The sequence below is a fragment of the Amblyomma americanum genome, chromosome 4 (assembly GCF_052857255.1).
Source record: "Amblyomma americanum isolate KBUSLIRL-KWMA chromosome 4, ASM5285725v1, whole genome shotgun sequence".
Classification (NCBI taxonomy): Eukaryota; Metazoa; Arthropoda; class Arachnida; order Ixodida; family Ixodidae; genus Amblyomma; species Amblyomma americanum.
In genome coordinates, this window is record NC_135500.1 from 86,313,083 (window position 1) to 86,340,945 (window position 27,863).

Below are 27,863 nucleotides of genomic sequence, written 5' to 3' on the forward strand. Positions count from 1 at the left end.
AGCCTTCCAAAAGCAGCTGGTATAGTGGTTGCACGGCTACTACAGTCGTCTATAAATTCAACAATACAATTCCAATAAGAAAGGGCGTTAGGTATGCAACATGATCTCGCCAATATTATTCAGAACCCAGTGACAATGGGTATTCACAAGCCTGGATTGAGAACAGTTGGTGTAAGCGTTAATGGAAAATACTGTAGTAATCTTCCTAGGCCTAACGTAGTAGCCTGTGCTAAGTACTCAGGAGATGGACTGCAAAGCATGATCATTTAGTTAGGCAGGCAGAGTAGAACGAGGAGCCGAAAAATTAATACGCAGAAAATGAAAGCCCTATATAACAGACTCGGAGGGCACCGACAATTGACAGAGAAATGTAGGATATATTTAGGGAATACGTCTAAACGTATCAGATAGTGATCACTGAAATAATTGAATCCCGAGGAGGGCATCCTCACGACGGCGAGCCCCCATGACGGCGTCCTTACCCTCCCCTGATGAGGATTTCACTCGGTGACGTGAGCGTGAGGGAGGATGGGCTCATGACTATTCGTGAGGGCGAGGGTGAGGGAGGAAAGCCATGGTGAGGTGCGGTGGAAAGAGGGAAGGCATGATGAGGTGAGGGGAATGTAGGGAAGGTGTGATGGGGTTAGAGTGAGGGAGGGCAAGATACACTGTCAGTAGGAGAGGGTGGTAACCCAAACCGTACTCCGGGCTACCGTTTTTCGTCTGTGCAGCCGGTTATGAATTACCGTCTTAAAGGGCTAGTTCTTAGTTTGAAGTTTTACGGGGAAGACGTAGTTTCTGCAGTCTGTATGATGGATGGTTTGATTTATGGGGCTTGACGTCCTAAAGCAACTCCGGCTATGAGGTACGCCTTAGTGAAGGGCTCTATAGAGAAATATTGACCAACTGGGGTTCTTTAACGTCCACTGACATCGCACAGCGCACGGGCCCCTAGAATTTCGCCTCCACCGAAGTTCGGCCGCTGCGGCTGGGATTGAGCCCGAGTCTTATGGGCCAGCAGCCGAGAGCCATAACCATTGATCGACCACGGCAGGAAGGAGTTTGGAAGAAATTCTTTATTAAGCAAGCGAGTTTGGACCCTTTAAGGTCTCACGGCCACCGCACAGCCCTCAAATTAAGCGCATGTGTTCAGGCATAGGATGCGAACACGAAAGGCATGGAGCCGCGCGCCTTCTCCGCCGCAATGTACTGTACTACATTGCTGACAATTTTATGGCGATAAAAGCGCTCTGTGTGAAGTCTTACCTGAAACTGTGTAAAAAGAAATTATGTAAAATCTTACGTGAAACACTCTGTTTAGTGCTTTAAAAAGGGGCACTGGACGGGCCGCGTGAGATGCCGCCGGGCCAACGGCAACCGTGGCACCGGAGTCAAGACTTTCATTACCAGCCCCGAGTATGTCAGATGATCAGAGTGTAGAGTAAAAATGTAGAAATTATATTGATTACGGCTGTTGGATTCCCAAGTCCTAAGCCTTGTTTCCCGGAACGAAGTCTGAATTCAACTGAGTGAGGTTTCGAAGAACTCTCTGCAGCGCAAAATTTTCTTCTACAAAATTAAACTGCAAACAAAAGCCTGTTGGGGGCGTTGGTGTGGAATTTTTTTACTCACACTGTGATATATATATATATATATATATGCAGTATAGAAAGATAAACGTATTTGGTTGCTAGAGGCAAAAATTCAAAGTTGAAAACGCTTCATTTAGCCATTAATTTATTTTGAGTCGACGTTTCGGACAGAGCCTGTCCTTTCTCAAGACTGAGGTTACAGGGGTCTTCTTCCTCTTCTTAAGGAGTTGGCACTGGCACACATGTACGACACATGAACAAAAGAAACAAACGGAGGCAAAGAATACTAGAAAAGATACAGATAGAAAGGGAAAAAGGGGGAACAAATAAAAAAGAAAAACGTGTTGTCCCGCGCCGCCCACCCCGAAGCCGCGTGGAGCCGACCCCGGACGAGGGAAACAAAAAAAAAAAGGAAAACCCGGAGCGGGAGGGGATAATGGCTACTCATCAAGGAAACAGAGCGGTGGCGTGTAAGGTGGACAGGAGCAGACGGTGGCGGGATCGCCCTACACACAAAAGTTAAAGACGCGTGCACTCGCGTGCCCCGACCATAAACAGTAAACAAATAAACAGAATAAAATGCAGACAGGGCCGGAGCTTCCGTCATCTGGAACCACTTCGGCAGCCAGAGCCAAGGCCGAATCAGCGGCGCCGTGAGCTTAACTAAACACACGTGCACTGTGCATGAAAACACCCAGACACACAGCAGTAAAACATCCGAGCTCATGCCAGTGTCGTGTGGCGGCTAAATGACAATGGCGGGAGCATTTAAGCGAGTGAGGTGTACAGAAACAGACGGTGGCGGAATTGTCCAACATATATAAATTGGAGATGCTTGCACTCGCGTGACCTGGCCAGAAAAAGTAAACAAAAAAACAAAATAAAATGCAGACAGGACAGGAGACATCCGTCATCTGGAACCATTTCCGCAGCCCGAGTCAAGGTAGAATCAGCGGCGCCGTGAGCTTAACTACACACACGTGCACTGTGCCTGAAAACACCCACAAAAGAAAAAAAAAGTGGAAAAACATCCGAGTTCGGCCAAGTGTGGTGTGGAAGGTAAATGTGAATGGCGTGAGCACTTAGGCAAGGGTTCTTCAATTGCACCCCGTCGTCAAGGTAATCGAACTGAGAAGATAGGGGCAGGATGGGGTAGGGAATGAAGAAATTTGTGTGAGCTTGAAAAAGATGTCGCTGGCAAGAAACGACCGAGGTATGTCAAGCTGGCTCTCGTAATGTCAGCAACGGCCCTGCAAGGGGCGGATGGAGGACAATACACCTGGACTTTCATTAATGCCGTGAGGAATTGTTTCAAATTTGTAAATGAAGTACGACTCGCGTTGTTCTCTTTCCCGGTTGTTGTGGAACCCACCCTGTAGGACTGTTAACTTAATTGCATCAAATGGGTGGTTCTATGTTTCTTCCACAGCAGTCCACTGCCCTCAAAACATACAAGGCACTCTTTGCCTACTTGAGAGCGACTGTATTGAGTGACAAATTGTGACAGCGTTGTTCGTGTGTGTGTGTTATGCCTTTTTTCCCTTCTCTCTTCCTCCTTTTAGTCCCCAAATCCCTCTTCCTCAGTGCAGGGTAGCCAACCAGAACTCCTTTCTGGCAAACATCCCTGCCTTTCCCTCCTCCTCTTTGTCTATCTTTTTATGTTCCTTCTATTTTCTATTTTCGCCGGAATTGCGGTATAGGAAAGCTCTGCCGCACTGTATTGGGTGAAGCCAACCACTGTAGTCTTAGCATGGAAACAAAGAAGCAGCTTAACCACCTTGGTCTGAATCATCGGTCGCTCAGCCATGTATTCTATGATGTTCCAGAAAAGAAAAGGTTGTACTGCTCTACAAATAACAGAGATATTTATTGGTTTAATTGTGTTCCTGGTGAGACGTGTGGCCAAGTTCTCGCGCATCTGATTTGATGACGCAATTTTGTTGCAGGCATTGGAGGGAATCGACCCACTTCGTTTGAGTGATGCGTAGACGTGCAAGCAAAAAAAAAATCAGGGGTGGTTTTGTTCAGAAATAACCACGAATTTTCATGCGCTCGCACCATTATCCCTGGTTTTGGGAGGTTTATCTTGAATTTCTATGCTTTTGCTTGACTTTATCTCTCTAAATTTGGTGTTTATATTATATGATGTAAGTTTGCGTGATATTGCATCAATTTAGACTTGTGCTGTGGTAGAATTGGCCATTCTCTACATTCCCAGAATCCTGGAACTCCTGATACCTCTCCTTGTGCAGAGATGTAGATGTTAAGCTGCACGCTACTGCCCTGCTGCGGTGGCAGGTGCTGCCATCGGTGGCGCTTGTGAGACCAATGTTGTACCTGAGGGATCTCTCGCGTCTAATCATTTTTTGAACTGCGCGGTGGGCAGTTGGCTCACAATCCAGTGGACAGCTTGTGATGACGTCCAATCTCACATGATCAAGGTGGCCCACGTGCTAGAAGCACACTTCGGACAGACAGGCAACCGATTTTCGGCGGAGTGGGAGCGCTAGGGTACTGAAACGGCAACTCAAGGAATCGTTCACTCACATCTCGGGGAGTTAGTGATTACCATTATCCATCCCAAATACTGCATTTTAGCAAGCCGTTTGATTTTCAAGTTACCTGAATAATGTTTTGTTCTAAGCGACAGCGTAAGAGCCGCACTGTAGCGGAAAGCCGGTATCACACTGGCTGAAGCCACTAAAGAAATAAAAAACACAAAAGCTGGGTGAGCTGGATCCGAACCCTCGGCGCCGCTAAAAATCAGTTCCGCTGGCCGCTCTTCGAGACCACAAAGCCATCGCCCCAACTTTTTGAAACATATCATTTATTTCGTTGTAATTATCTTCTATTTACTATAACTAAATTATTTACAAGGCTTTTAGCAAACGCCATGAACACATCGCAAAAAGAGAGAGCAACAGAGCATTAGACACGAGGTAACAAATCAGTCGGTTCATACAGTTCCCTCAGATGAACAATCAGTTGGGAGAAATCCTAACATCATGCCTGAAAGAAATGTTGTTGTTATTGTCCTCAAGGACAACAACCGCCAAGCTCTCGAGTGCGCATGCTTTGTAGTTGTCTTCGTCACGTACCCGCATTCACGCGTGCTAAACTGCCAGTCTTTCACGCTGTACTTTGAAAGTACTGTTTACATCATCTTTCATTCCTACACATGGAAGCGTCATCAGACGAGCATGCAGCAAACCGCACTAAATGGCAGGAGATTAGAAGCAGTGAAATTCAGAAGACCCAGTGCTATCGCAATGTCATCGGGTAATGGTATTTATAGACCTCCAAACATTTCTTGTTGTGAGGCTTTTCTGTGCTTAGCACTTATGGTAACTCTCGTGGTAAACGCTACTGAAATTGTTTTCTTGGTGTCCATTAGTTTTTTCTACAGAGACATATCAACGCACCGGTTCATTTTAGCAACGCATAATGATAACAATTAAAATATTCTAAGTGCATGGCACATGCATGCTTACAGTGCGCGCCAGAACTAAAGGCAAAGTGGATTTTTGAAACTCAACTTGAAACTGTTTCGGTTTTCCGTTACATAATAGCTGAAAAAACACACACACACACACATGTACATGCACACAAAAAACGATATACCTAAGCATGTAGCCTCGCGTGCAATAGTGCCTTGTGTGATTGTTTATTAGTCAGTAATATCGCCAGAAGTTTCCGACTACAAAAAATAACACGAGTTTTAAAACGACTGTTATTGATGGTGAGGATGAGGGAGAGCCGGATAACTTTTCAAAAGATGGGTGAGGGTGAGGGAGGGCCATAGATTCAAAAGTGAGGGTGAGAAGGAAAATAAAAATGAGGGCATTTGCCCACTTCTGACAATATCCCTCCGAACGAAAGTATATGGGGAGAAACGTGGAGGCTAAACAAATGGTTTCACCTTAAGTACGACGCAGTGAGCAATCGTATAAAATCATGTGCGCCCTTAACAGACAAGAAGAGGGTAGAATGAATTAGTGATCAGTACCGGCTAATTCCATACAAGTCGAAATGAAAAGAAATGGGCTTGAGCTCCTAATGGTAACGGTATCGATTCCAAGAAAAAGCAAGCGTAGCAGCAGGCGGCAGACAGATAGGTTGGTGGTTGAGATTAAGAAGTTTCACGGTATAGGATAATTGCATCTGGAACAGCACAAAGTTAATTACAGAGACATGGCAGACGCCTTTGCCCGGCAGTAGATGTAGTCAGGCCGATGACGACGATTGCAGACTGACTCAAGCTGGAGCCGTGACCTATAATTAGATCCTGCCGCCATTTCCATTGCTTTGAGACTAGAGATCGGCGATACCGGTTTTAAAGACGGTAGCATGAGAAATGTTTCCGTAGAAATAGCGGCTGCTGAAGGCATGAGGCTTTCTCGAAAATGGAATATTTTTTAGAGCTTAACAGCTGAAATGCTTGGGACAACAATAACCATATATAACCAGGTAAAATTAAATTATGTGAATCTTACACAGGGCTTTTTTACTTCCAGAAGATTTTTCTCATTTAAGTATTGCATCAGTAGGATGGTTCTTTATTGAAATAAATATGCATAGGCATGAGAAGCGTAAAATTCAGTGTTTTCTAAATGAGATTTCTCTCCAAAAATCTGGAAACAGAAAATTAAGCATAGAAGAAAAGGAGACGAACACGCACAGAATAAGAGGAAGATTAAATTAGATATTTTTATACCATAATGAAAACTGTCGAGATGTTCTACTCAAGATTTTACAGTCGCCTACATCGAAGCTGTTAATGATAAAATCGCTTTTGCTAAGAAAATACAAGCTTTTCGCCAAAACACATATATCCTTCTAATTACGTCAATGTTCTCCACATAATTTCGAGTAGTGCATTGTTATTTTACACTTGTCTTGTCCCGGTGACCGTAGATTTTTAGAGCTTAACAGCTGACCTGCTTGAGACAACAATATCACTATATATAACCAGGTAAAACTAAGTTATACTCCCAGCTTTGGCGCAAACTTTTTTAACTAAACCCTGTAGAGAAATTTGTTCAACTTTCTGAGAAACTAAAACGCAACCCGAAAAACTGATAAAAATGCTAAAATGTATTAGTTTTACTATTACAACCCACGCCATTTATGTGCCAGTATGTGTAGTGGATTGAGGCAGCTTGTCGGGCTGATGCCGTTTGCGCTGACATGAGGAGAAGGCGTTGCTGATCTTTTCCAGCTGGAAAATGCTTTGCACAAGCAATAGTTTGCTTCCAATTGGAGCGGCTTGAACAACAAGAGCTGTACTAAAAACTGGCTCTAATTTATGACGCAGCGAAGCATGGGAACCAAACACAAGACAAAATAAAACTCTCTGCATGACAGATCAATTAGATGGTTTAAGGAAAGCATAATATTTTCACAAGTTTAAACAAAAGCTCTGAAACCGTGGTTGCTTCTAAGCAGCGAGATCTTCATCTACAAAATCTCCCGAAAAGCCGCATTCGCCACCCCGTGCACGCAGGCTGTGCCTCATTGAATATGCCACGTTCATTGCCATCGGGTGGGGAGCGCAGCTGATGCCCTGCAAAGCTTGGAAACGCTCCTTGGACTCTCGGTGCACATCAGCACCGGGAGGCGAGGTTGATGTACGCCGCGAAACGTGGTTCTCTATTTAAGTGAGCGGCTGAATGGCCACCTGAATCGGACGCGCTGCGATGAGCCAGATTGTGACAGAAGAAACGAGAGGGAAATTGAAAGAGTTTTTGAAGTAGCAAAAAATAGACGCGCATTACTACCACGTTGAAAAAAGTTTGAAGCGAAGATTAGGAGAGTTTCGGGCCGCTACAAAGCTACGAAGGCGGCTGAGTCATACCTCAACGACAGCTCACTAGTGAGTTCAGAGTGAGGGCACCATGACCTACGGGGATATAAATCCACGCAAGTTCACGAGAAAAAATCTGCGCTCGGCAACGAAAAATGTAGCTTAATTGCGGCCGAAATACTGCAAAGCAACAGCATGATCTTCGCCAGCAGCTGGCGGGACTGGGGAAAGGAAAAATAACTTATGCAGGGTCGTCTGTATAGCATAGAGTGGAGCCACACCTACATGTCGCTCTTAAACTCATTGAGGAAGGATGATTTACTTGTCGACAATAGTAGCTTGAGTGTGACCTGTGATCATTTGTTCACTGTCGTGGACACCGGCAGGATAGGCAAGCGCCATGAACCGGGTTCATAAAATTTGAAATGCAGAAATCGCTTGATATCTCAGCCTGGCAACAAAAAGTGTGGAGTCAACACGCAGAGCGGACTACATCGCAAATTTATATTTTCGTGCTTATGTTCGTACAGCTGATCAGCTTTTTTGTCCGCCCTTTAGGCTTGTGACAGATACCTTCTTGGTGCGTTCCCGAATCATACAGGGCAGCGGAGTCACGCAGCACGGCATGACACCATGGACTGATGGCTGCCCATAAAAAATTGCATCTGCTTCTCGTGGGAAATTATGGGAAAGGAACGCTGCAGGTAGTCCTGCGAGGACTAAGGGCGCTACCTGTCGGCTGCGCAAGGGCTTAAGAGGTTGGGCGGCACGCCTGAGGCCAACCGCATGTACCTGCAGGCGATTTTGCCCGTTACGCGATGACTATGGGAGAGTGAGCATCCCCACTGTGTGATGGTCTCTGAATGTTTTGCATGTGTGCACAGTTAATTTGTAAGAGAAAACATCAAATATGGCCTTGTTTACTAAAAGTATTCCCCTCGGACGTTATACAGCGGCTCAGATTTGGGCTTCGCAGTGGCGAAGCGCTGGCATCCGCGTTGTTGACTGCTCGCGTGGTGCCTTGCGCGAACCCCACTGGCAATATGCTGCCAAAAAGCTTGCTTTTCAGCATCAAGCTCACACAGCCTGCGCGCAGGGAATGCGAGGGCCCACTCTGGACGACTAGGAGCCAAAGCGTGGATTGCATAGTATGGACCGCCCGAACAGTACCTGTGGAAGTCCCACGCCACTGGAAAATTGTTAATGGCAATCCTACATGCAGCGTGGGTCTTTAAATGCTCTGCACAAGCCGGCTAAACTGTGTGCCGTGCTGCAGAAACCAAATTTGTGCTGGCCGTGCAACAACATTCTGGGTCCCACACCCATTCTACGTGTGCTGAAATTTGCCTCAGCTGACTACGGTAAACCTAATAGGTCTAACATGGGGCATTAGAGGACAATGTTTCGTGCTTTCCAAACTGAGGCGAAGATTACTGGCGGGCAATTTAAGCTGCCCCTAAGTACGCTTTCCTGATCAGAGCAGAGTTATATATGCAAAGTTTCAAGACATAACGTCTAGCCCCCATTAGCAGTGTACTAAAGCATGGAACACTTTCTTCTTTTTGTTATAAAAAATCCGTTCACCAAATTTTATTCGTAACTTCTGTTTGTGAATAATGAGGTGTAAACGTACAATTTTCATTTATACCTATTTTTTACTGAGCTACAGTAGCGGAGGTTCCGCATGAGTGGCAATAACTGGAACTTATTGTCTAGTGTGCCGCATTTGCCTGGAAACGTTCTACCCATTAATTTTGACGCCTACATGCAATATACCATATCACATCGCAGCGAGAAGGAAACAAAGCTCGGCATTCATTGTAGGCAAGTGCCAAGCGAATGCTTACTGCTTCACATTTTTCCCAAAGACGATATCCGAATGGAACAGGCTTGCGCGCGACCTGGTGTGCTTGACAAATCATCAGGCGTTCATAGCCGCTGCCATTTATTTTTTGCAAGATTAGTGTTGGTTCTTGTTTAGTTCACCCTTTTTTTCTTTCATTAGAAATGCACTGTATGTGCCCTTGCTCATTCTGTGCTTGCTCCTTTTGTTTTGTTGCATGGAAATGTACAACGATGTATGCTTGTACCGCTCCTGCCTTGGCTGCGAAAAGGCGGCTAGCAGTGGAGAATTAAATGAATGAATAAATAAAGAAACGAACTGTTTCCACAGGTAAAAGAAAACCAATTGATACGAATGCAAACCTTCGAACAGTAGTCAATTTCGTAAAGTGCAGGTAGCTTGACATATCAAGTGCGAGTAACACCGAAAGCTGGGCGAGATCGTCGAAGTTCATATTTGAAAAAAGGCAAACAGCTGACGGGGAAAACACAAGCCTCTGTGTCGTCGTTTCTTCTTTTCCCCGTCCGTTGTTGGCGCTTTTTTCTTCAAATATGGATTGTGTGAACAGTCCCTTTTGTACCGAATTTAGACTTGCTGTCTAGACTGTTCACCTACTTTCAGTGGCCAGTGAACTACATTTTGATTTCGGCAGAGCTTCGCAGGTTTGTTGTTTTCGATATTTTGTAACAAGATTTAGGAACATGCTGCTATTTTTAAATGAAACACAACAAAAATACACAGAGAGCCACTCGGCCGAACGGTTTACCACTTCAGCAGTGCGCAGTTTGCCTGTCACGTTACTCAAAATTTTTGCGATGCGCCAGTGTTGCTGAAACCCACAGTAAGTAGATGCACACTCCGACAGTCGATGCATGGATGTACAATAAGCAGGAGAGGTTTATCTCTTAAGATTTTAGCCCGCGCAGCTGCTTGTGCATTGTTCAAGATTGTCGTAGTTGCTTTAGGCCCTTTACCTCGAAGGCTCTTCGTCAGGTTTAAATTAAACGCGTCCTGGCATTGAACAAGGATTAGAAGCAAATCCGCTACTATGAACCGTGCAGCAAATGGTATTTGCAAGGCGAAAATAGAAGGAAGCCTCAATACCACACGGTATACAGCAGAGTGATACATAAGGGAAGCAATGTATAACACCTCTTTTTCCGATAAGAGGTCATCGCTTTTCCTGTTTTCCACTTATGCAGCGCAATCTCAGGCCGCACTGGCGTGCCGTACATGGATCATTGCCGCAGCGCATTACAATAAATTTTTGCGCACAAACGATTATGTTAAATTTTGGCCATAAAATTCTTATTTCTAGTACTATTTAATGTTTTTGACGTCGCGTATTATATTATCATCTAGTGGTAATGGCAGTCCAGCCCTTTATTGTAAAAGTCTCAAGAAATATATAATTTTACAAATAAATGCGAGAAGAAGCCCCCACCGAACCACATGTTATCGAAGGCAAAACCGATTGAAAATAAAATAAAATGAGCCAACATCTAACAGAAAATTTAAGAAAAATAACTATAACAAGAAAAAAAAAGGCACAAATGACGGCCGAGCAAAGGCGGTTTGTAGTCAATAGTGACCCCAAATGGATTAATAATTAAGAAGGAGAAAAAGAATCAAGGTTAGATCCAGCGTTCTCAAGCGCTTCAGACGCGCTAGCAGGTGATAATCCAGCCGTCAAAAAGATTGTGAAATGCATGCAAAGCACATTATTTGCTTGGGCTGACCTGAGTCTACAAACTGAGCAAATCCGCGCCGGCAATAAAAACAAACATGCTCGGTGGTCGCCTAAGAACTGACTCACCGCTGTTCTCGGCTCTACACAATTGTCAAGACGCGTAGAGGATAGCTCAGCAATTTCTTGGCAGTTCTCATATTTAGAAATTTTCTACAAAGCTAGCTTGAACAAGCGGAAACTTTGAGCATAGATGATATGACCAAGTTCACGAGTTTTACGGCATAGATCCTTGCTGGGGGCACGAGCTCTGGTAGCATGGAGTGCTATAAAAAGTTTTAAGCCAAGCTACCATCCTCTCATCGTGGAATGGTTCATCTCTGTACATTTCCTCAGGGCTGAGAGCACGCGCGCAGCGAACTCATCCACCATTCTTCACTGCATGTCCTTTTCGACCCCGCCTGGCTGACTAGCGCGACGTACTCTTTTAGCGTATTTTCCTCGTTTAGAAAACTATTGCATATGACAGTATGACAGAAATTTGATATTGCATGCTGTTGTCGCATTCTTCGGAAAACATGGCTGGTGAAAATGTCTAATGGTCCATGAAGCCACTCACACTGTAATCATCATAAGTATCATCAACCTGCAAACTTATTAATCACATCCACCCACCTGCTTTCTGATCCTGGCAGCTTGCGTTTTCTTTGGATCGAGTTCGTTGGTCTTAACGACCAATCGCTTCACTAGCCCGCATTACATGCTCTCGGGAAGCACATTTCTTTCTTTTGATTCCGACTAGAATGCGATTAACCCCCGTTTGCTCCCTGACTCGCTCTGCCCTCTTCCAATTTCTTAGCATTAGATCAGTCGTTTTGTTTTCTATAGCTCGCTGCTTCACCTTTAGCTTAAGCTGAGCATATCTTGTTAGCCTCCACATTTCTGCCTCCAGAGGTAAGCTCAAGTAAGATGCAGCTGTGGTTTGCTTTTTCCTTGAGGCATAATTACAACCTGCCATTCAGGATCCGAGTGAACGTGCCAGATGCGCTCCATTCCATTCTTACTCATCTGGTTTTTGTTCTCGATATCTAGATCTGCGGTTACTAGCTGGTATAAGCGAACGTCTTCCCTTACCTCTCCCTGTAATTCGCTACCGATTTGAAACTGTTGTTACTTTCCGAGAATATTGAATATCACTTTGATTTTATGCATAATGTTTTTAGACAAGCCGTTTTACTTTCGCTGTCTAAATTGAAAAGCGGAGACACCGAGCTGTAAAAAAAACCTTTCAGTTTTCAGTGCTCAGCACAGGGACATTGTTCATTAAGAAAGCACACACACCTGAGGTAAATAGCATTTATTTAGGCATGAATAATCGCTGCATGGGGCTTGTGTATATCCGGTTTATATTTCGCTCAATTCGGTTCAGCGCGTGATGAAAATTCTAGATGCTGCCTTGGTGCGGAGAATTGTTCGGTTAACAACAATCCCTGACTTGTCTCAGTCAATCTTGTGACCATTCATGACAGTGTGGAGTTATCGCGAACGCTTTCATTTTTCACATGCTGAACATGGTTCTGCAATCACTTTTTGTAGCTACCTGCTCCAATGCTGTTAACCTCGCTGCAGTCTACGCAGGGGATTGCGCAGACTACTTCGGGGACCTTTGCTATGGAAACATCTCCTTCAGACTAATTAGCTAATGCCGCATTTAAAAAAAAAAACTGCCAGATGCGCCAAACAGAAACGAAAAAGCCACCGCCTGCGTTCCAGGCTTGGAGGCGGAAAACCACGCGAGGCGGCCGTATCGAGCTTGATGCAGCTTCAGAGCTCTTGGCCTCTAGCAACAATGCGCTCTAGCTGATGAAGGCGCAAAGTTGTTAAGCTGAGGTCTGCAAATTCTTCCTTTGCTAACGATGGAGTACAGTTTCTGGCTGGTTTCTTTTTTCCATGCCGACTTTAATTTTGAATTCTTCATATGATTTTCTGTTCTTCATCTTTTTTTTTTATCGCGCTGACCATGCTTTTAAGTATCGTGTTGATACGTGTATCATTGCTCCTTCTACTATAGGCGTCTTCACCACTTTATTTTCAGTTCTTTCGTTTAATGTAGGACGCATCCTTAGCTACGAATATTTTGCCACTAGTTAAAACTTCGGTTTGTTTTCGTTTTTACTGGTTTGAAGCATTGTTGTAAATTTTAATTACAACAGTGTTTTCTATGCCTTTCTTCTGTTGTGAGATAACTGCGAAATTTAGTTTTAATAGTTGCCAAGCCTCTCTCCCCTCTCTCTCTCTCTCTCTCACTCTCTCTCTCTCTATATATATATATATATATATATATATATATTAGCAGACAAGTTAAAGGAAATGGGGGGCCCGTTTGACAAATTTATGAAGGGAGAAAAAAAGTCACCGAAAACCTAGGTGCATAGGGGAATGTTAATTTTTTTTTAATGTGTTATGCTTATCAGTGGGATAATAATACTTAGATTAATAAATCGCTGAAAGAAACTTGCTTATAAAGCAGCAGAAAGAACAACCATGCCGCCGGTGGGATCCGAACCCACGACCTCCAAATATCGCGTCCGGTGCTTTACCAACTGAGCTACGGCGACGGCTGTCCAATCTGCTGCTCTCGTGGGTATTTATGTTTACTGGGTGTAAGCGAGCCTTGAGAGTGTGTGAGAGTGTTCACCACACATATATATATATATATATATATATATATATATATATATATATATATATATATATATATATATATATATATATATATATATATATATATATATAGACGTCTTGAATCGTTACGAATAAAAAATGGTGATGAGGAAGTCGAGCGCTAAATATGAAACACCGCCGTGTTTCAATTTAAAATTATTAAATCATCTACGCTGTTCATGCGGACTGTTCCAGATATATTCCATGCTTTCCGCCCTCGGCGCATCCGAACTCGTTTAAGGCCACATCACGGCGACTGACGCTAGCTTGGCAGCAGCTCGTGTTCCGGAGGAGTTTCAGACGTCTGCTTAAGACACCGCCACTCTGAAGCCCCGTTCAGCCGCCTGGTGGCGTGTGCTGTTTCACTTTCAACCTGTGGAACACGCTCAGCAGGGGGGTCCATTCAAAGAAAAGTCCGCCTGGCGTCAGACCCCGCTCGTAATGCAACAGACGCTCGTTATAGAGAGCCATGGCTTTTTTCGGCTATTCTTCATCAAGAGTGCCCCGACTGTTTTATAAGAATGGATCAAATTTCGGTGTGGTCTAATATGTTTAAAGTCCCAAAGCGACTCTGGCTACGGGGACGCCGTAGAGGTAGGTTCTGCAGCATTTCAACCATCTGGGGTTCTTTAACGTGCATTGAAATTGCACAGTCAATAAGTCTCGAGCATTTTCCTTCACCTGAATGCGTCCGCCGCTGCCGGGATATATTACGCCGTAGTTTCTTGCGTTATTATTTTTTTATAGCCTCACTACGCCTCTTTGGTAAAGATATTTTCTACATGTTTTCATTACACTACGGACGCGGTGCCGAAGAAATCTGGCGTTCGCCGTCTCTCGGGTCCGCCTCGGCCACTTTGGGCTTACAAAAGCGACTGCCTATGTTCGGAGTACGTCCGCAAAGAGAGTGAGGATTTGAAATATAGGTTTTGTTTGGTTTATGACCGTTTAACGTCCCAAAGCGACTTAGGCTATGAGACGCGCCGTAGTGAAGAGCTCCAGAGGTTTCGACTACCTGGGGTTCTTTAACGTGCACTGACATCGCACATCACGCGGGCCTTTACAATTTCGCCTCCATCGAAATTTGACCGCCGGGCTAGGATCGAACCTTCTTATTTCGGGTAAACTGCTCAAATATGCTTATGTTATTGTGGATCTGCAGACTAAAAAGATGTCAACACACTTGAAAGCATCCAAGTCAATTCACTTCGATTTATTGGTGCGTACGTACTAACCCGATTGGTCCCAACCAAGAGCAAATTCGTCAATTGTCTGTTCCGTTGTTTGGCGAAATTCTAGAGGCGCGTGTGCTGTGGGATCTCAGTGCGCGTTAAAGAACCCCAGGTGGTCATAATTTCCGGAGCCCCTTCAATACGGCGTCTGTGATAACCTGAGTTGCTTTGGGACGTTAAACCTTCAAAAACCAAATAAACCGTTGTTTGTTGCCAGCTGTTCTAGCATGATCGATCCGTCCAGCGAGACTGCCCACCTACCGTTGCCTTCTACTTGCCGCTAGTATATGTGAAGCAGGGTTCGGTAACTGGTCTGCACAGATGAACTGGGATTCCCACCGTAGAATTGTTTTGCAAAGTACGTCTTCAAAAACTGCTCTCAATATATTACTTAATAAAACAAATCTGAATTTTCCTAGCTACCATCAATGCACAACAGCGCAGCACACCAGAATCAAAAATCACAAGACAATTTTGATGCGAAGATTTAGGACTATATGTTAATAATTTTTGTTCTGCGCACAATTTCTTAATGGGAACGGCTTCCGTGTGACATTAGCAACATGTTATAGCAAGAATCTCTTTTCTTGGTTTTTTATGTATAGGTGTGAGGTTAGTGCATGTAGTGTGCAGTGCACTGCTACCATGACTTCCAAAAGGCAGTATACATTATTCTTAAGCACATAAATAAAATTAAAAAATAAATGTAGAAGGAAAAAGGTTTGAAAATTCAATGGCGACCGTTCAGAGCTTCTCTTCTGTGTATGCCGGTACAACGACACATTTGCGCAAAAATAATACACACCGAAAACTGTACTTGCCCTTCCGTTGATCCACGCTGTTTGCGTAATATTAAACAGAATGGTATGAGGATGAACGTACTTAAGTAAGGGAAATACGCAAGAAAAGACACTTAGGAGAAGAGCACAAGGAATGTCGCCTGCCCAGGTGCTCTTCTCCTACGTGTCTTTATTTGCGCATTTCTCTTGCTTAAGTACGTGCGACCGACTCGCCGAACAACGTGCACTCTTAAAAAGAAAATGAATGAGCATGTTCTGTTTCAACACGCCATAAACTAGGCACACCTTGTAAGCTGACACACGCATCGGGGCTAACAAAGTTAGTGGCCACCAATGGATTTGATGCAGAGGAAAGGTGATGGCATGCCGCTCTTTATTGTATTCCAACTCCGCTTAAATTCCTGTTATGATCCTATTTTGAATCTCATCGGTTCTTTTATTAAGGTACGCTGCGTACACATTGGTCACTTTCAAATCAGCTTAGTCAGACGGCCTCCTAGAGTAACGACCGTCGCGAATTGTAGACCGCAGCCTATAGCACTGTCGACGCCCTTGAGGGCCACGCCCGCGTGAGAGTGCTCGTCAGCTGGTCGCTTGAACACGTTCTATGATCCGTCTGCATCTCTAACGACATTAGTATCCACGGTAGCTTCTCCTTGTTTCTGAGACAATAGCAGCGAATCATGTCCAGCGCTTCACATGTACTTACCGCGATACACGAAGAGCGCAGCCAGTCGCGTGCAGAAGATCGCCGGCTGTTGTAATCGAGAATATAGTGTGTTCTTTCCGTGCTCCCTATTTCTGGGTATTATGTAAATTCAGACCCGCGCTTCCTTTTCCGTCTACCTCCCTCTTTTTAGCACATAAATTTCTGGGAATGCAAAAACAGTTAAACATTTTGCAATAAGTGAGTCCGAGCTATGTCTGTGAAACCGTAGCCGTATGCTACTTATACAAGAGCTCCGAACCTGGGAGGTGCCATTGACAATGTTATAAAGTACCCCAAAATCCGCCACATTCTGGCAACGCGTTTGAGACATGTATTCGTGAAATATCTCGAGGTTGAAGCTCATACAAACCTTCGTTAAAAATATCTCGAATGATGTGCGCATTCGATGCCCTGCTAAAAATTACAAGGAACGTGCATAGATATAGCCGCTGATATCTGAGGTTCATCCGCAGAAGGTGCCAAACTGACTTCTGGATCAAAATGCACTGAATGTTTCCGAAAAAACTGTTTCCTTTTGCCGGCATCCCTAGAAGTTGCATATGTTGAGAAATTTCGGACTGAACGTTGGATGGAAGATAGGAGCGTCCGTTTTGAAAGGGGTTGGTGGCAGTTGCCATGATGCCCCCTCGGCTTTTATTATTCATATTTCATGAATGGTGTTATAAATTGTCTATAAATTAGGCTTTATTAAATACGTCTTTAATCCTACACTTCTAAGCTTAAGTAACCTGTCTGTTTTTCAGCCACAAACCTTCCAATAGCTTTTTGATAACGTCCTCCACAGATTAATTTACATGACCACTGTTATCTGTAAACCCTAGGGAGATTGATTATGCCTGCATCGAATTCCGCATGGATACTATGACAATAAGAACAACACAACGAGCCATGGAAAGGAAAAAAAAATCATAGGTGGAACGATAAGACACAAGAAGAGAGCAGAGTCGGTGAGGAAACAAACGCGTGTTAATGACATCCTAGTCGAAATCAAGAGGAAGAAATGGGCTTGGGCAGGGCATGTACTGCGATGGCAAGATAACCGCTGGTCCTTAAGGGTAATGGAGTGGATTCCTAGAGAAGGCAAGCAGAATACGTGGGTGGATAAGATTATGAGGTTTGCAGGCATAGGGTGGGCGCAGTTGGCAAAAGACAGGGTTAATTTGAGAGACATGGGAGAGGCCCTTGTCTTGCTTTGGGTGTAGTCAGGCTCAGGATGATGGTGATGACTATGAATTTCGGGTAAAAGATGTTTAATTGTGTCTATAGGTTTACTGCACACTGCACATGTGTCGTATTCTTGATTAAATTTCTTTTTGTAGCTTCGCGTTCTAAGACAGCCTGATCTAGCTTCAAACAGCAGGGCACTCACTCTAGAGTTATCATAAAACGGTTGCTTCTAGATTTGCACTTTTCAATTTCCTTATAGTTCCTCAGTCTGCTTCGTTTCCAATGAATTAAAACAGTTTTTGCATTCTGCGTTCTTTTGCCTGTTATTTAAAGGCCTTTATTTCTCCGTCCTTGTGTCCGGTCTATTCAAATTGTTTCTTAGTCTTTTTCTGGCACAGCGAGTCAACGCTTTTTTGTGTAAGTATTTAAATATTTTACCTGCCCACCTGTTATCGTTCAGTTTCCTCAGGCGTTCTCCGTATAATATTTTACTGAGACCTTCCGGCGCTTCGAACGATGCCCAGCCCGGGTGTCCCTGTACCGCCCGTTCATGGTTTCCCTTGGGCACCTAGTGCTAATCTTCCAACATCTCTCTGATATATCCCTGCTCTCGACTGAACATCTTCCTGTAGGCACAAAACAGCAAAGTAAGCCCCGTAATCATTATTCCTTTAAAATAATTCTCGTTGTTTCATATTTGTTGTACCACCATAATGTCCCATACTTCATTTTCCCAGCATCAACATGCTCCCCCTTTAAGCCTAAAGAAAGCCTTATGCGACTCCTAGCTGATTACGCCCAGCCGAAACCGAGGAGTCGACAGATTGGAAATGCGCTGCGGCACGTCTAGCTCAGGGGGCAGAACGAGAGCTATACTGACCAAATGTATTGATTATTGTATACATCTTGCCGAATGGGAAATTATGAACCTGTGTTACTATCAGACCAGGTTTAACGACAAAGAGAAGCTGCTCAAAAAGCTGCCTTAAAAGCGCATAAATGAATTGTTTGCGTGGCGTCCTAATCTTGTTGTGTCTGTTTCTCACAAGTATTTCTGAATAAAAACCTGCAAATAACTTCATTATAATGTAATTGGTGCAAAATTCCTAACATGGTCACAGTCTCTTCCAGCTACCTTCCATCAGCGCCATTATTCGATAAATCCAGGCTCTTGTGTCTAGTAAGTCTCTACTTCAACAACTTCAGCATTTTGTTGTACAACATATAACTCCAAAGCGTTACCTTGCATAATTTTCTGGGAAAGTTGTTAATTTTTTGATATTATCTTTTCTTCTTTTAAAATTTCTTATCCAATGTTGGCGAAAGTTCGTGGAGTTCTCGCCAACATAATTTTGAAATTTCCCGGACACTCATTAGACACCTAAGCTCGTTAATTTCCTCGCTTAAACTCAGAAATTTCCTGAGTTAAACTCAGAAAATTACCATCTCTATGCATAGCCTTTACAGAAACCTCGTAATAACCATTTCACCATTGTATTCTCACTTGTCTTTTAACGTTTTAGAAATGTACTCATTTATATGTCAATTGAGTCCAATTAATTTCCCCACGCTCACCGTGTAATTGCTGATAAATTTTCTCTGAAGCTTGTTCTAAAAACTTTCCCTGTAATGCTTGATTTCTTTTTTGTATCAAATGACAATAATGTATTGATCTACTTGAATAACACCATCTGCCGGGCTAGTTGGTTGAGATCCATACGTATCAGCAGCACGAACACAAAACAGGAAGAAGAAGAAGAAGATAGTCCTATCTGTATTATCTCCTCCTTCTTCCTGTTTTGTGCTCGCGCTGCTGACACGTATTGATTTGCGCGTTTGTCCTTTAGTCAGATGGAGCGCCCCGCTCTTGCATTTTTCTCATGGGTCCTCCCAGTGCATTTAGCCAAGCGCTCTTGATCTGCTTATGGCTCTGAATAAAATTTGAAAAGTCCCACTTGAGTGCTTTGAAGAGCGCTCGGCAAAAAGTTGTTATAAAAGCTCGAATAACATAGACTCCCACACAGCCCCTTTTCAAGAGCAATTTAAACTATGCGACTTTATTTCTCGCAGCCCGTTTGAAAATGCGTTTGAAAAAATGTTTTCGAGAAATCGTGTTGCTGTAGGTGTACCATCACGGATAGTATCTGTTTGACTCCTAGAAGAGAGAGAAATATGAATTAACAGCAACGTTCGCTGAATACTGCGCGCTCACCGGCAACTGCACTAAGGTCGCTTCGGATCCGTAAATAAAAAGCGGTCATGTATATGATAGCAGTAAGCCGTACAACCTTGTGTTCAACAGCCTGGCATGTGGCGACTTTTCATGGGCGTCATTTAGGCTTTCTATTTTGGCCTTTTTAATTTACTGATGACCATTTCTGCTAAGTTAAACATTGTCTAAATTCTTCCACTCTCTCGTCGACCTGAAAACAAATTTCCAGCAATTATCCATGTCGGTGCTTCGGTTTCAATCGTTTTCTTTAGCGCAATTTTCGGCATAAAGTGCGCGGAATAGAGAAGAAAATTTCAAATTTACCTTTTGCGGATTATCTTAAGTTGCGGATTGTTAAAGCACTTTCTTTTTAGTATCGCCAAACGCGTTCCAACGTATTTTCATTCCAAAGGCTTATTTCGTCCCGAGGTTTTGTGATACTTGCGGTCTGCGTGTACTAACCATTTCATTAGGTGGTTGCACGACTGGACACTGTAGTTTATATAACAAGTGCGGAAAGCCTTTAACCTCGCGGAACATGCGCTAGCTGCAGACTTTATGCCTAGAATTGTGGGTCAACTTTCTGATCCTCGTCTAAGTTCCACTCAGCCATCTATTTGAACACTACAGTTCTTTAATTTTCATAATAAAACTAAGCGTGCCTTGTGTCATTTTCCAAGACTAAAGTGTGAATATGGGGAGTGGGATTTACGGGAAGTTCTGAACTCTCTCAGTGTTGGTTTTCTAAAGTCCCGACACAACTCAGTCGGGCACTATTGGCGGTTCTAGACAGCAGCGCACCCTGGAAGCCTGCATCACTATCATTGCTTTCCTTAATTCAGTGTATCTTCAATCACGACCTCTGCGTTCTCAAAAAAGTTATTGCAGATAATAAAAAAATTGCTCAGTTTCCTTTATTGATATGAAAGAAATAACGGCTAGAAATTGCATGAATCTTCTTCCAACACTCCGCACAAGGTTCAAAGAGTGTCGGCTTCCTGCTTTGCGTAAATCTCTGTTGCTGTTGAATAAAACGAAATCAATCGATGCTAAATCACCGTTTTCTTTTTGTGATGATCTTTGCACTCTTTAATGCTGGTTTGGGGTTAATTTTTATCTCAACACCTACTGTTCGATTAGTTGGATGATTTATGCTGTGTACCAAAGCCTCAAAATCTTTGACGGCCTCCAGTGTCAGCCAGTAACGTGCAGACAAGATATTTATCTACCCTTGCGGTTTATGAGCTTTCCTTCTGATGTATGTACATGCATCGCGAAGTTAGATCTCTCTTGCGGTTTCAGTGTAGGGTGAAATTGCAAGTTCCCTTGTTGTAAATGTTTTCTATTTCTCAGCCTTTAAACGTGATGCAGTGAAGTTACGTACTGAATTAATACTTCACTATATAGCGATAAAATTACATGTCAGGAGTATACTGATTCCTTTCTTTGGGTGTCAACTGCGGACACCGTTTCAGATACTTAACATTAGAAATTTTGAAACAGATACCTGAATGAAACCCCTTCATGGTAGTGGATGTCAGAAAAAAGACCATTCTGTTTAGTGGTGTGGATTCATCCCCACGCAAGGAAAATAATTTGTCGCTCTAACTGCTAAGTGCAACATTTGCGATGCACTGAATTTTTCAACGTGGAAAATTTTTCTTCTATGTTACGCTCAATGCTACTGCCAAAAGGTATAAAATTAAAATAATAAAAATAAAAACTTATTCGTCTGTATGCGTACATTTCCATAAATTCTGATCTGCCTACAAGCACGTTTTGCTTGTTGGCTGATCAGGCAGCAGGTGGAGAAATAAGTCAGTATGAATACATTTCTTTTCTAAACAGCCATGCAAACTCAGAGAAAAAAAGGCCTTAACACAAAATAGCACATATGAAATAACTCAAGCTATACACAAGGCAATACACTTGCACACCAATTTTTTATGTCCATCATCATCCTACAATTGTTATTTTAAATAAAGATATCATCGCGAATATCATTAAATACAGCTGGTTCATAATAATTGAGTATCCTTTTACGATCGTTTGTATAAACCCGTGGCTTAACAAAAGTTCTGTTTTTCTCAAGGTGACATCTTTTTTTACGGGAATCTTATATTCATTTGAGTTATAATACTCCGTTAACACAACAAAGTGGAGGAGTTCACGAATCTGAAGGAAGCCTAACTCATCGTATTTCCCTTTCATGTCAACCGAGTGTAGTCTGGTGGCGTAAGATATAGTGTTCACTATTCTTTTTAGGATAACATTTAATGCTTCTTTCTTGTATTCGGAGCAGTTACCATATACAGTAATGCCGTACTTTAAAACAGGTTCTACTAAAGCTGCATAGATCAATCGTCTAATATGTAGCGGAGATTTGCAACGAAGGTGATACATCATAGCCGCAATGGCCCTTATCTTTCTAGAGAGGTAGACGATGCGGTCGCTCTATGTGAGGTGTTGATCAATGTGGATGGATGCCCAGATAGAGAACTGTTCTCTCCATTTGCATAGCTTTACAATTACACTGGTAAAAATAGGATGCGTGAAGATACAGTGGTTGCTCTAAAATAAAAATTTTATGGGGTTTTTAAAACATGTCCGTTTTGTTTTGTTAACGTTTAAAAAAATGAAATTTTGCGAGAACCAGTCAGCGACTCCACTTATATCTATTTCAAATGATTCAACGCCTGTACGATAATGAGTAGCTTCAAGTGCTAGCGCTGTATCGTCAGCGTATTGAAAAATATTTGACTTAAGCTTTAGTAAACACAAATCAGATACATATACGCTAAAAAGCAGTGGGCCAAGTGCACTTTCTTTAGGTACACCGAATTTAACATTTTTATAATCTGTCAGTATTATCAAGCATCACACACTGCAACCTATCTGTAAAATAATTGAAAAAAACTTGTTAAAATGACCGCGAAAACCAAGTGAGCGTAATTTTTCGAGTAGTAGCGTGTGGTCTATCGTGTCAAATGCCTTAGTTAAGTCCAGAAATAAGGCTAACACAATGCGATTATTTTCTAGTGCATTGTAAACATAGAAAATTCTCCAAGTAGTGTAGTCGTACTTCTATTCCTTGTGAAGCCAAACTGCGCAGCATTGTTCATAAAGTATTTTTCACAGAATGATTCCATAACATATGGAACATGCTTTTCCATAATATGTGCTATTGATGAAAGTATTGCAATTGGCATATAATATGTACAATCACCTTTCTTCCCGCGTTCGTAGATCGGCCTAACAGCAGTTATTTTAAGTTCTTGAGGTATATCACCAGGCTCGAGGAAATTTATATATATATATATATATATATATATATATATATATATATATATATATATATATATATATATATATATATATATATATATATATATATATATATATATATATATATATATATATATAATGGCAGAAAATACAGCCCACTCGGGGTGGCACAAAGCTGTTTCTTGATTTGTTTTAGGATGTGGCAGGGCGTCTCGTTTCCACGCTTTTCTACCTCGTATCTATACGAAAGTCAAAGAAAGCTCACCGAAATTCCCGACTTTATGACAACCCCGTGGAATTGGTCGCACTATTACAATTGTCGGGGTCAATTTTTTTTTTGCTTAGTGTGGCGACGGCTAAAAGTGTTCCCCATTCATTAATCCAACACATATTAATTGTCGGAAATGCGTCGTTCGATTCCCTGCAGTTTTATCAACAGCACTATTTTCAGTTTCGTGCAGTGTTGGTTTCCAGGTCATGGCACTTTTTTCAAGCATTCGTTGATGACGCGGATGCGGATTCCTCCGTTTCATGCATTTTTACACGTGCATCATGGAATGAATTCGGGCACGCTAATGCGCAGAATTTCTAACCCTGACACGGCAGCAGAGCTAGGAGTCCTGAGTTCGTGGTCACTAACGCTGCCTTTTCTCACATGAAATGAATTATATGGTTATTACGAAAGGTAAACAGTAATGCAGAGTGCACACATTATTTCCCTGTATGGTATCTGCACCTCGTTGCTGCTCAGGTGAACATGATGAGCCCAGTGATGACACAGCCAGAAAACGTCTTCCATTTTCTGGTTTGCTTTAATCTACCTTTGATAACAGGGCTATATTTTAATTGCTGGATGCATTATATTTCTTTTTAGGATAGTCTTTGTGACGCAGCTTAAAGGGACACTTAATTCAGGAGAGTAAAGTTGTAGGCAAGTTGGTGAGACGACTAAAACCGCAATGAACTTGTTACGGATCGGTCAACACAGAGCGGCACATGAAACTGGATATTTTTAGGGAAACATGGCTTTTATACAAGGTCGAACGTGTGATCCTGCAACCAATAGTAAGACAGGAGGAGGATATAAAAAACAAACCGAATGATCACAACATCATCGGCAAAGCTTAAAAGACGGCAACCCACGTTTTCGAGAGCATGCGCTTACCTTAGAGGAGGCGGGAAATCAAATCTGCCAGTTCACTGCCGTAAATGTCAGGGCTGTTGCCCACAGTTCAGCCAGACTCAGATTAGAGGAAGAAGGAAGGTTTTGGTTTATGGGGGTTTAACGTCCCAAAGCGACTCGGGCTATGAGAGACGCCGTAGTGAAGGGCTCCGGAAATTTCGACCACCTGGGGTTCTTTAACGTGCACTGACATCGCACAGTACACAGGCCTCTAGAATTTCGCCTCCATCGAAATTCGACCGCCGCGGCCGGGATCGAACCCGCGTCTTTGAGGGGCAGCAGCCGAGCGCCGTAACCACTCAGCGAGCGCGGCGGCTTGGAAGAAGGAAAGGGCAACTTCAAAAAGAGCTTGTAGAGGCTGTTGCCACCTTGCGTTCGCAACCGGATTGATGTGTTAGCTCTCCTTCTGTTTCCACCCTCCAAACAGAAATCGATTTTCTTGTCACGTGACCTTTCATTGGTTTCCTCTTCGTTTCATGTGCACTTTGTCTTTTATGCCGTGATCTTCATGTCATCACTTCCAGGTGCCGTTGTCTTCTTTCAATGTTCCAGTTTCGAATATTTCTGTAATTTTTTTATGTAATACTCGTTTCATTTCTACTGAGCCTTTTCATTTCTTCACTTTCACGTCTGAGTTGCCATATTTTAAGCTTTCCGTAGATTTTGAGTTGTTTGGTTTGTTTTTTGTGTCCAAATCCTATCTTAATATTTTTTGGCTGTACAGCGACACAAGTGGTCTTTTATAGAAGCCATGTTTTTCAATCCATTTTCACTTGCAAGTAGCACCCTGTATTCTCTAGTGCCTTTGTATTGTGTCTAAAGGGGCGGTCTCGTGCCGAAATCTCATACAAAAAACTGCCATATTCTAGCGCAGTCGTAGTTATGCTGACGTAAGCGATGGGAAAACGTAATTGGAGCAGGTATATAGTTTAAATTGGCACAGAAAATGAGGCTAGGATCGACGGTTGTGTCGTGCTGTGTTTAAACTTCACGATTTTGCATGAGGTCGATCAATATCTCACGGAAGTGAAATACTAAACATTATAATTAGCACTCTGCGCAATACTGTATGCGGTAAGCTTTGCTTGAAGAAACCTCAGGCGCCCTAAATATTTCTCTCCCTTACTGTCACCGTGTCTCGCACGGTCAGCTACGCATTCTGGTCACTTATTTGGCGCTACCAAACGGGCAGACAGTAGCTACGTTGCGAATGACTCTGAGATGATGTGTTTTCCGTGTTTGCTGAAATATGACGTGTTTGCTGGCTTCTGTGATACATGTAAAGAGGAGCTGTGGTCGGGCTTTTTTTTTAACGTCTTGTAAATCCATAAGAAACACGCTAAAAACACGAAACGAGGAAGAAATCACAGCATGTTTGCGCTCGTTCTGCCTAAGTGTCTTGCATTGTGTCCTTTGTTTTGCGCAATTACCTAAATATTTTGTAGGACATATTTTATTGCCAGAATATTTATAACCACTTCGCCTTATTTGTATGACGCTCACTTTTATTAAAAAATATGCATCTTGTTTATTGTCAAGTTATTTATTGAAACTACGAGTCGCGGGTTCGCAGACGCTGCACACAGGCCGAAAGCGGGTGAATGTTTGGAAACGTTATCCTTTAAATTTTTTGGCCATGGTTTTCGGCGAAACAGCGGTGTATTTTCCTATACGCACAAGGACCTTGCGGCTGCCGCAAAAAATATAGCGCTAATTTTTATTACTATTTCTCTTTAACATGTCTTTGATTCGTTATCAATTAAGTTTCTTGTGTTTGATGCCTTATAACAAATGCATCGTTCACTAAATTTCGTTCCGTAAAAACGCAGCGCTCTGTAGCCCTAACACGACCGTGCAGACGGGCCTTAGCAATTTTATCGGTATACCAACTACAAATTTTGTCGTCTGATATACAGTTTATGATTTTAGGAAAGGAGAAATCGAAAGCCAACGTGCAGATGTGTTTTCCGCACCTGGAATAGGCACGTTGTGCCTGTTCTGCTTAACGATTGCTTGAACGGGACCAATGAGGCGATACACGGGAAACGTATTCAATTGCCGTTTGTCTGACAAGGCAAAAACAGTTTACTCTCCTTACATCGTACAGCCTGGAGCACTTTGCGGTGAGGATTTACAATATTGTGAATATTAAAATAAAAAATGACAATGCGAGTAGAAGTATTAAAAGCACTTACAATGAGAACGTGTCTGACGTTAAAATTTTTCTCGAACCGAGGCACGAAATGGAAGCCGCTTATCTGTAGGTCTTTGAAAGGTACTACGACTGGCTTGCCTCCGTAGTCTGTGTTGAACACGAAGTGTCTAGTCGTAACTCTGACGCCAACCCTCACGTATCGGCCTGAGTAGGGAGGACTTTGCAGGTCCGGAACAGCGCCGTGCGGTTTGTGTACCTTGATCCTAAATAGGAAACAGACAAAGACAGGCAACGCACGCCACACCAGGCAAATTTGTCCGAACATCAAAAAGATTTTTGGCGAATATCGCACGGCATAAGTACGCTTTGCCTAAGTCAAAGTGACTACTAATTTCAAAGAGCTGAATCAATATTTATGTATATGTCCGCGAGTAATTATACCAACTACTTGTTTGTTCGTTCGATCAGTGTTCCATTATTCTCTACTGCTGCTGCACTGGCCTATTGTTTTTGGTTCTACAGGCGGGGAGATATATCGCCTGTACCTCCACCAGGGCATACCCCACCACGCTGTGCGTATCGTAATCATCCTTGGGTGTTTTTGAGATCCTGGAGAATATTCGCAAAGAAATGCATGCTTTGAACTGCAGGATTTACGTAACACTGGACTTGAGCATGGCGTACACCACAGCCATACGGGCACCCATGATACACATTTTCCAAACTTACTGTTCCTGCATTTCAGTTCGAATATTTTACCTTTAGGCACAAGTTACGAAAGTCGTTTGACAGCCTCAGTGTGCCCGACTGCCTCCGTGTCCTTGCGGCGATGTGTAAATATCTTAATGTTGTCATGAACTGCATCTGAATAGATGGCAAATTACAGCAATCTATTATTTTAAAAGTTGTGGCCTCCCCCTTACTTAAATCAAAAGAATCACTTAGGGAGGCCTAGGGACAGGCACATTGACGCATGCAGGAACCTAATCGACCTCAATTCACGGTCGTGGCTTTCTTTAGGTTAATCGAGAAATTTGTATATCATACGCATGTCTTGGAGAAGAATTCTAGGGGTCCTAAAATCGCTCAAGCTAGATTGATGTCTCGGGAACATACGTTATTGAACTCCCGAGCGTCGAGAGCAGATAATGGTTAGATAGCGCGCAGGAGTTGCTAAAGAGCTACCGCTTCTTAAAAAAAAGAATCCGCTCTCAAATTCTCTAAATATGCTTTCGGCTGCTACTGTAGTTCGAAGTTACGTCCCGAATGCTTGGTCGTGCCATAAATGACTGTGTCCTTTAACACAAGAGCCGATTTGCTTGAATTCATTCCGATCAAAAGGAGCAGCTATTCTTTACTGCCCCATGATAAAATACAAACCTTTTAACCAGCAGCTGTGCTCCGCACGGCCATAACTTTGCAATAGTTAGTTGAAGCGCAAAGAGCGCTT

At 42.9% G+C, this 27,863-nt stretch overlaps 1 protein-coding gene across 2 annotated transcripts in view; it reads right to left on the reverse strand.

The window, feature by feature from the left end:
- Window positions 1-19,606: 19,606 nt before the first annotated feature.
- The window catches only part of LOC144130231 (uncharacterized), a 96,608-nt gene continuing 88,351 nt past the window's right edge, over window positions 19,607-27,863 (reverse strand). For both annotated transcript variants that reach the window (XM_077664208.1, XM_077664207.1), the window contains exons 7-8: window positions 26,454-26,676; window positions 19,607-19,733 (exon numbers count right to left, since the gene is read on the reverse strand). In XM_077664208.1, the coding sequence (XP_077520334.1) occupies window positions 19,710-19,733; window positions 26,454-26,676 (247 nt within the window). In that variant the 3' untranslated portion in view covers window positions 19,607-19,709. The remainder of the gene's footprint in view (window positions 19,734-26,453; window positions 26,677-27,863) is intronic.